General features: G+C 39.9%; 1 protein-coding gene across 2 annotated transcripts; it reads right to left on the bottom strand.

Moving 5' to 3' along the window:
- Positions 1-56: 56 nt before the first annotated feature.
- tagln (transgelin) lies at positions 57-9,551 on the bottom strand. Of its 2 annotated transcripts, XM_028465489.1 has the most exons (6): positions 9,305-9,551; positions 3,545-3,587; positions 2,934-3,122; positions 2,680-2,851; positions 804-906; positions 57-695 (listed from the first exon to the last, which is right to left on the bottom strand). In XM_028465489.1, the coding sequence occupies exons 2-6, from the start codon at positions 3,554-3,556 to the stop codon at positions 557-559; spliced, it is 615 nt and encodes a 204-aa protein (XP_028321290.1). In that variant the 5' UTR covers positions 3,557-3,587; positions 9,305-9,551; the 3' UTR covers positions 57-556. The 2 variants fall into 2 exon arrangements, with proteins under 2 accessions (XP_028321290.1, XP_028321291.1); XM_028465490.1 differs by lacking the exon at positions 3,545-3,587 and having other exon boundaries at positions 9,305-9,541.
- Between the last annotated feature and the right edge of the window lie 358 nt (positions 9,552-9,909).

Here is a 9,909-nt window from a genome sequence, read left to right as displayed (position 1 = left end):
TTTTCCATCGCTTTAAGATGTCTGAACTTGTTGCCAGTAATCACAGACCACAGGTGTACTTTTACGTCATCATTTATTAAGACAATATACAAAAATACTGGTGCTGATAATGCAAGTGTTGTAATGTGGAGAATGGTCGGTAATAAACTATCCTGCCGCTGTTTGCTACAGTTTAATAGTGCACTGTTGTTGATTATCAGAAAACTTTGTAAACAAGTACACCGGTTGGTTTTTAGACTAATAATGATGTAAATGTGAATTAGTTTGTGTAACAGAGATGAATCTGGTCAGTTTGAGTGATTCCACCTTCATGTGAGGTGAAGAAATAAACAGATTTTAGTTTGTTTATGTAAAATGTATCAGCTGTAGGAAATATGGCGTCTTACTGAGCTTTACTGAGGTTAACAGCACAGTCATGGATATCACGTTCAGAATGAGTGTCGCACTCAGGAGGATTAAGGTGTTGGTGGGATTGTTGGGTTTTAAATGAGTTGTTTTGGACTTGTTGGACATATGCAGGAGCATCAGCCTTTTGAATCCTGTTGTCATAGTGATTTTACAGGATCTGTCGGGGTCTTCCGTAGCTCATGCCCTCCTGGCTGGCTCCCTTATTGGAACCCATCTGTAAGCCGATCACATTTTTACCAGCTTTCAGCTGCTCGTCACTGAAGTCTCGCTTGTTCTCGATTGCTTTCCTGCAACAAAATGTTAAATGGTCACAAAAGGCTGGACTATATCCGAAATATTAATAATGAATGCTATGAAAATGATTTGGAGACGGTAGAATTGTTTGTTCGCCTCACTTAAAGAACCAGTTGGGGTCTCCATTGTATGTGCCTTCATCCTTGGTAACGGCCAAGCTGCCCAGAGCTGACAGGGTCCTTTGTACTGCTGCCAGGTCCTTACCTGTGCCCAAAGACACAAAGTCACTGTTAATACCAACAGTCACTTTGATTTCTTTTAGAGTTCAACCTTTGTTGCAGGAGAATCCTGATATTTCTGCTGAAACCACAGCAAGACCCGGTCGTAACCACACCCTACACCAGAGATGGGCAACTTCTATCAGAGCGGGGGCCACAAAAATATGATCGTCTGATCCAAGGACCACATTATCAGCATTCATGCCAGCATTTAGAATCATGACCAATGTGAGCATTATTACAGGGGAGAAGAAAGTGTTTTGTCTTTGTAGTCCTTGTTTGGCTTTTCTTAATGGTTTTTTTTATTTATTTATTATTTTTTAAGGCATCTCATGTGTTTCAGAATTCATTTAGTCTCTTTTGTTATCAATATGGCACATTTGTTGTGTCTTTGTTGTATTTTTTTGTGTAATTGTTTTCATTTTGTGTATTTTTCTGTCATTATAGGTAATTTAGTTGGCATTTTGTGTGTCTTTGAAGTCCTACGTTGTTGTAGTCATTATGGGCCGATACACTCATCATGCTAACTTCCAGGATTTAATCGTGTGCTATACTACAAAGCTGGCTAATGTCTTAGTGGGCTAAATCACCATGGTAACTTAGGCTGAACGACTAACCTGGTCGGGACCAGTTTTTGTTCCGGCTATCTGAGCGAGTACTAAAGTCCCGCCTTCTGACCAATCAGATCTCTTAGAAAACTAGCTGTCCAATAGAAGAAGGATCATTGTCAACACGTCACTGTGTGAAGAATAATTATCCTTTCATTTACTCAATGACATCCTATGGAATCATATAGATTTATATCTGATGGACTGATAAAGTAAAATAAGTTTATTGCTGCTTTAACTTAGGCAACAGTGTTGTTTTTGGTCTGAATTATTGATTTTAGTTCTTCATATTTTTAATTGTGACGTAAATCGCTCACCAGTTTATCCGTGATTGTGATTGGTCTGACGCTGTAATCTCCTCCTCTGTCACTAGAGTGCACACGTAGCCAGGCTGAAATCAACTCGCTTAAAGTTATTGTAGATGATGTTTAGCTTCTGGGTGGATCATCCAGACTATTGGTCCTCCTAATTGTCAATCATGTTTACGAAAGGCCGTCGTACGTGCTTGTGCCCGGTGCGCACCGGGTCCTTTGAAAATGGATTTTCACTTACCGGTGGCGAGTCTGACATAGTGGGAAAAGTCCAAATGTTCTTTTGTATGGTAAGCTTGTATGACCGATGTCCACACCAACTTGTAAACAGAGCTGTGCACGAGGAAAACGGGGCTCGTGCACGCTCTCCCTCACACGTAGGCGTGTTGCGCATGCGCGTTTTCTTTTCAAAATGTGGAGAGGGCGTTTCTTTTTTAAACATCGTCCACATTACCTTTAACTTAGCGAGTTGTAATCGAGATTCTTAGTACAGCCTCTCTCTAACCGAGAATGTTAGGTTAGGTGAAGCCCACTAACAGAGATAAATCCAGGATAGAATTATCTAGCTTCGTAGTACAGGCCCTTTGTGTTTAAGTAGTTGTTTAGTGTGTATTTGTTATCATTTTGTGAACTTTCTGTTGACATTTTGCTGTCATTTTACAATTGTGTTTTTGGGGTCGCACAAAATTAGATGGAGGGCTGCTCGTGGCCCTCGCGCCGCCAGTTACCTACAGTATATCTGCCTTTCCTGAGGTCAGAATTCCCAGAGCAGATCTATATTTGCTTTAAAAATATATTTTTTAAAAAAAGAAAAAACAATATAATTGTAAAGTCTCTCACCTTCCCAGAGGTCCACGGTCTGGAACATGTCCGTCTTGGTCACACCGTACTTCTCCGCAGCATTCAGGAACTGAGAGATCTGCTCCATCTGTTTGAAGGCCATGGCTGAGCTCTGGATCTTCTTCACTGGCTTGTCCCCAGCAAACAAACTATTGATAAGTTCACTAAGGACCTGTAGAGAGAAGATCAAATACATTTGATCAATGAAGAAAAATAATAAATAGCAAAATGATCCTAAATTCTCCCATACTCACACATCCGTCTTTGAGCCAGGTTTGGAAGCCCATTTTTCCATCCTCTGGCTTTCCCACTCCAGGACCGCATTGACGGCTGATCCATTCCACCAGGATCTGCTCCAGCTCGGGGTCGTATTTGCTGTCGATCTTATCCTGGACCTGGCGGCTCATGCCGTACGATGGACCTTTGTTAGCCATGCCGGCACCCTGTGGAGGGGGAGGTTGGATGGAAACATTGGGAAAAGTAGACAAGAATTAAAACATAAAGCTAACATGAGGGGGGGGGAAAAAAGAGTGAAATGTGTCGACTGGTTCTCCTTAAACCATCATGCAGATGAAAAGCGTGTGTAGAAGCATAAATGCTCAGCATGTTTGGAACCCTTCCTGAACAGTGACTTTAACAGCTTTGTGTCCATAATGCACAGAACAGACTCTGTGCAGAGGGAATGCTCCATCAGCCACACAACATCTGCCTTAACAGTAACACACATATATAAATACATGACACATACACTGCCAGCACTGTGTTATATCTCAATTCCCTTTTTTTTTTTTTGCTTCTTTATTGCCTTTGGTCCAACAACAGCCAAGTGCACAACTCAGATAAAGTGCTGTCTGCAGCATCCAACCTTTGCTGCCATCTTGGTTTCAGGTCACGTCTACTTCCTGTTCCTGGAGAGGTTAAAGGTTAAGATGTTAGTGTACGTTAGCTAGACAATGATAAGACACACGGAGTCAGGACGGGGTACGAAAAGCAGACAGTGGCCACCCATACGGCACACCTGTGCAACAACTATGCTGTCTATTCAGGGATGGATTATCTCTGCAAAGTTCTCACTAACACAGATTTATGAACAATATTTGAGAGAAAAAGGTCGTTTGTGTATATAGAAAATGTTAAGTTTATATGTTTGTTAAAGGGGACATATTATGCTGAATCCACTTTTTTAGCCCTTAAATGCATTTTGTTGTATATTTACAGTTTTTAGAAGTACAGAAAAGTTCAAATTAGTCTCTTCAGGTGCTCCGTTGATATCTTTATATTCTGTTTTGGTCATATTTTTCAATCTGTTTTGATTTTTCGATTCTCTATTACGTTTTTTGAACTATTATGTCACAGTATTTGCAGCGGAACTGCCAAATTAGGACATCAACTCCAGGTCCAACACTTCGAGCTATCCAACATTTTTATTTTCTCGCTTTTATTTTGTAGTCCAAGCTCAAGGATGCTGAAGTTATGAGAGGATAAGTCAAAATGTTTGGTTGTTGGATGTAGTAACCACACGCTTCATTACACCGTCTCCCAGCATCAGAACCTTTTCAAAGTGCCTGGTTGAGTTTTATTTTTCACAGAAATGTACCCACATCTGTGGGTAAGGTCATTTTTGTGTGTGTGAAGCACTTCAAGGATGACTGCTTCTGCAACCTCCACCAGTATAAAGAAGGATTTGCTGAAAGACTTTGTCTGATTGAGGGTTCAATTCCTTCTATCTTTGGAGACGACGAACAGAGCACTTCGGTAAGCTGTAAATAACGCTAAAAAGTGTGATGATAAGACGTCTCTGTCATTGTTTTGTTAGCATTAGCAGTTGCACCGTCTTCATATGTTAGCGCTGTGTGCTCGTTTTAGATCCTTGATGATATGGCCTACGTGATTTAATTTAAGTCTAAAGTTTTCATTAGTCATTTCATTTTGCCGTTTTTGTCTTTGAAAAGACTGTATTAAAATGCATTTCGTGACGTTAGCTTGGCGCTAGCGTTAGCTCGGTGCTTGTGCTAGCTCACTTGTTAGGGTTTCTGCGCCGCTACATAACCGTATCGCTTCTATCAAACTACAAAAATGGCCAAACAGGGTGGAGTTGAACCGAGTGTCACCTCTGCAACCTGGAGAGGGGGCGGGGTATGAAGTGTCTCATTTGCATTTAAAGAGACAGCACCAAAACGAGTTGCTCTCAGAAGTACATCAGAAAAAGAATTCAGACCCAAGCATTGCAGTTCCACTTTATATAGACCACAACTGTATGATTTATATGTAAAAAGGAAGGATTTAAATGCATGATTTGTCTCATTTAGTTGTAGAAATAGAAAACCAAATAAATAATATAATACAGAATAAAGGATACAGATATATACATATTTACAGACGTAATCATTCTAATACTGAGGTTTCAGGGGCCACATTTACACCAGTTTGATTTCAAGTAGGCTGGGGGAAAAAATCCAACTATTTTGGGAAATAAATAAATGCAACTTCTGTAAAAGTGCCATAATTTATCAATTTAACAGGTTAAAGACGACTATGAAAACACAGAGATTCATCAAAGCATGGAGCAGAACTGTAGTTTTACCTATAATCACTGTTATACTGGGATTCTTTTCTTATACTAATCTTACTGAGGGCCGCGATGGATGCCACGAAGGGCCAAATTTAGTCTGTCTGCCTAAAGTTTGACTCGTGCTCTAACATCAATAAGGATGTTATTTTTTTCCACACAGTGATTAAAATCCAAACTATGTGCAGACAGATGAGAAGGGAATCGGCTTCAAATACCACCATTGTTCTTCTCAGACTGAGGAATGTGAGCCTCGTGTTCTGCCAAACACGGTAAAAGTTCTGCGTTCACAATCCTGTGATTGAATCAGTGAATCAGATAGACACACAATCAATGCACTTTAAACTGCTTTTCAACTTTTGTATTTGTGTGACGCTGAACCAGCAGATCCACATTTACCTGTTTCATAACCTGTGTAAGAAATCACACGCACACACACACACATGCACGCGCACACACGCACACACACGGCTACTCAATCGTCCTGCATCACTATGTAATCCGAGGCTTTTATGTCTGGTATGTTGTTAGCATCTCTTCTGCACTGGCCTTTTGTCATAAACCATGAGAAAATAGAGACATTTGACTTTTAGTAACTGTCTGTGTGTGTGTGTGTGTGTGTGTGTGTGTGTGTGTGTGTGTGTGTGTGTGTGTGTGTGTGTGTGTGTGTGTGTGTGTGTGTGTGTGTGTGTGTGTGTGTGTGTGTGTGTGTGTGTGTGTGTGTTTTTTTTTGGGGGGGGGGGGGGGGGGGGGGGGTTGTAATGGAAGAATCCCCCCATGCAATACAAAATAACTTGTTTCCAGGAATAAATAGAAGTAGAGGAATATACAGCACATTTTAAGGATATACTGTAATATGAGATGTGAATGAATACATCGAGCCTTTTTTCTTCACAATCTACAATTTTTCTTTACTTTTGTATTTTTAGTTTCAAATAAATCAAACCTCTATCCTATCTGTTTACACTCACCTACTCCCTCTGATCATCTGCTCTTCCATCAATGTCCACCTTATTTTTTGTATATTTTATTGTTCTTTGTCTGTTTTTTTATATTGTTCTTATCTTTGATTGTGCGGTGACCTTGGGTGCCTTAAAAGGTGCCTCAAATAAAATGTATTATTATTATTATTATTATTATTATTATTATTATTATTATTATTATGTTCATGAATACCACATTTTAGGCATCCATCATTTACACCTGCAAACTCTGCATTCAAGCATATGCTCAATGACTTTTATCTAAACCTCTGTTAAATTAAAAAAAAAATACTTTACTACCAATATTGAATATTTTTGTTATTTTTTAAAATTTGATTTTATTTAAAAGTTTCCAAGTTTCATTTTTTCCAGGTTAATTCAGACTCTCAGTGCAGAACCATCATCATAATGTCTGAGAACACAGATTTAATATGAATTTGGAAAAAAACATCTAATGTCCCATTTTTTGAGTCCTAAATATCTATAAACATGGTTTCCATCCATGTGTTTCCCCTCTTCTGTTTCTCTGTTACCAAGGCAACCATGTTCAAATACCAGCACAGGAAACCAGTGCGAGTGCTGTGGTCTGAGAGGAAGCGACGTAATGCAACTTCAGCCTCTGTGTTCCATCAGACTCCCTGTTCATCGTTGGCCGAACCTTTGATTATGTCATTTCCGTAGAGTGTTGGAGGTTTGCTGTTTGGTTGGAAGCAGCTGAAGTTTGAAGTGAGATGTGATAAATGATTGCTCGGAATATTTGAACTGGTTTTTATGAGCAAAGCCTCTTTTCTATGATTGCATGTTTGTGGTAGTAGTGAGTACTCTGCTAAACTTCACCGCTGATGTGTTTCAGCTGAACTCACTGCCCTTCTTCCCTCAGAAACCACCGGCTCTTTCCCACTTTCCCCCCTAAACTTCCCTTTATTACACTGTAAAGGTCCAGTATTATGCTATTTTTAACCTCACTTCATCTCTAATTGTTCTAAGAACCCCAACAACACAGTATTTGAGGTTTATTTTCCCAAACTCGCCAGTTTTCTGGAGTTTTAGCCTCTGAAAAGTAACTTTCAGAGCACTCCTAAAAACAGGCTGCATGTATGAGTAGGCATAAACACACTGTAGCAGTGTGTGTGTGTTTATCACAGCAGCAGTAAATCATGAACAATCTTCCTTTTCCTTCTCACCTCTTATGACCACAGAAATAGTCCATTTACTGTAAGACAATAGTCCATTGTTTTGTCCAACCGCTGCGTCGCATTGGGTCACAAACATGTCAGATCAAAGGCGATACGAGGTGGTATAGAGCTTAATGGTCCACGTACATCATGAGTGACGTGGCTGGAGGCAAAAACAGGACACGCTGCTAGCTAAAGACTGTGGAGGCTAGTAATGTCACAGCTTTGTTGTGTGTTTGGGTGCCAGAATAGGAGGAATAACATTAGTGGACGTAAGTTAAAGTTTTATAAGATTCCAGCGGACACTCGTGCTCAGAAAAAACAAAGACAATTGTGGTTTTGCTTCCAAACTAAGCCCCGCCCAACAAAATACGTCACAATGTTTACCAACAATCAAAGGGTCTATAACGGCTACTAAAAATGGAACTGATTGTGAGCGCTCTTCGGTTTATCTATATACTGAACATACAGATATTAACTGTAACTCAACCTGCCTTTGCTATGTTTGTTTTAACTGTGAGGTAGTTTGAGAAGGGGGAGCTCACATTTTTATGTACTGTAAGGTAGGAGGAGCCAGGATTGTCAGGAGGAGGAGTTTCCACGTTGTGACATCACAAAGTGAGAAAAATCCTACTCCAATTCCACAATGTGGAATAACACGGGAGGGAGGAAACATACGTTTTTCCACTTTGGCCCTCTAAATGAGGCTAAAGGAATGTGTATCACTGTAGAAAAAACTGTTATAACGTGAATTTTTCGTAATACTGTCTCTTTAACTGCCAATGAACACCATGGATCTCATGCAAAAGCTTTGGATGTGCTTCAAACAATGATGGACTGTCCTTACCTTTGGGTCCCATTGACCACATCAGAGCACAACAATTAGTTTAGAATCACAGTGAAAGGTTTAACATATTGTTTAGCTCAGTTAATAACCTTCAGACTAGGAATGGAACTGGCATCTACCAGGATGAGTCAATAACCCAGCATGTCATGCCATTGGTTCCATTACATTGTCTCACAAAAACACATAAAATACAACCTGCTGACAAGGAATCACCACAATAGAGCAAATACACCTCATGTTTCAACACGTGTGAAACAACAACAACAACAAAAGGGTTATTTCTTAATGCATGACAAATGATAAAAATCATTCACAAATTTTGGAACTAATAAAAAAAAATTGCATGTTCATTTTTAACATGGATGGACGAAGCATACACAGATTATTTCTGTATCATCTAAATCAGGGCCAAATACGGAGCAGTTTGATCTCAAATGAGCCACAGATTTTAAGCGAGAAAACGAGTAATTTCAACATTATTGTGCCATCGTTTACACTTCTACGTATACATTAAACACTAAATATGTAAGAAACCAACAATATCCAAGAAATAAGTGACATATCGGTCCCAAACAGGGTCCTCACTTTACATTTCCTAGATTTAGTTTTTTCAGCTGTTTAACATTAAAAATGACTGTAATTATGTGATATAAAAATTGTGAGCAATACAGTTTGTTTAGTTCAGTTTGTTTAGAACAGTTTCATTTCCACAGTGACTCATGTTTTTTCTGTCATTTTTACTTTCTCCTGCGGGCCGAATTTGACATTCCAAAGGATCGGATTTGGCCCGCGGGCCATGAGTTTGACACGTGTGATCTCAATTTTTTTTTCTATTATATTCCTGAAAACGAATGATCAAATTCCTTTGATGTCATTTGTGTCACTGATGGTCAAATCATACATTTAAAAAATGTATAAAAAGCAACCTGTGTACTTGAACTAACTGATCTAGCTTAGTAAAAAAAAAAAAAAAAAAGACTTTGTAAATCTATTAAAGTTCAGCCTTTCCTGATCTTTGTAACATTGAGAGCCAGAAGTGAAGAATACTCACTGTGTATGAATAGCTCTCTGATGGCCACTGGTACAGCGTGCAGGCAGGCTGAGTGCTTGTCTCAGGCTTGACGTGGATCTATTCTCCAAAATGCCCAGATGAGGGAGGATAAGTTCACCAGTGTGCAGGGAGAGAGGGAGAAGGGTGGAGGCTGGAGAAGTGGAAGTGAGAGGGAAGGAAATAAGGGAACCTCATCCTTAAAAGGGCATGGCCTTTCAGCAGCCTGCCCTCTCTGCCTGCTTAAATGTGTCCAGCCTTATTTGGTCTGAGCCGCTCCATCGAGAGGAGAGAAGCGACGCACAGGCACTCGGCCTAGGTTTGGTCGCTACAAATTCTCCAAATACTTGCACTGCATCCCTCAAAGTGGGAGAGAGAGGGAGAGTCTGGGGTCTGGATGGAGGAAAGGACGGCAGTGGAAAAAGCACTGAAATGAAAAGAAAAACACTGAATGTTGGCTGGAAAAGTAGGATTTCAGATCATATTTTAGGAGAGGAATATTTCTGACTTTGTACCAGCATGTTTTTGTATTTATATCAACAGCACTTTTCTCAGTTTAGCCTAAAAGTCTGACTCGGCAGCACAATGTAATCCCAGGCAGTTACTGG

The sequence above is a fragment of the Gouania willdenowi genome, chromosome 13, assembly GCF_900634775.1.
Source record: "Gouania willdenowi chromosome 13, fGouWil2.1, whole genome shotgun sequence".
Lineage (NCBI taxonomy): Eukaryota > Metazoa > Chordata > Actinopteri > Blenniiformes > Gobiesocidae > Gouania > Gouania willdenowi.
Note: the sequence above shows the minus strand (reverse complement) of the source record. Positions and strands in the feature narration are given on the sequence as shown.

What these genes read in the sequence shown, in the direction of transcription:
- tagln (XM_028465489.1), bottom strand. An exon ending in GACCGTGGACCTCTGGGAAG is followed by an intron (nt 907 to 2,679) that starts GTGAGAGACTTT and finishes CTTTGGGCACAG; the next exon opens with GTAAGGACCTGGCAGCAGTA. An exon ending in GACCCCAACTGGTTCTTTAA is followed by an intron (nt 696 to 803) that starts GTGAGGCGAACA and finishes ATTTTGTTGCAG; the next exon opens with GAAAGCAATCGAGAACAAGC.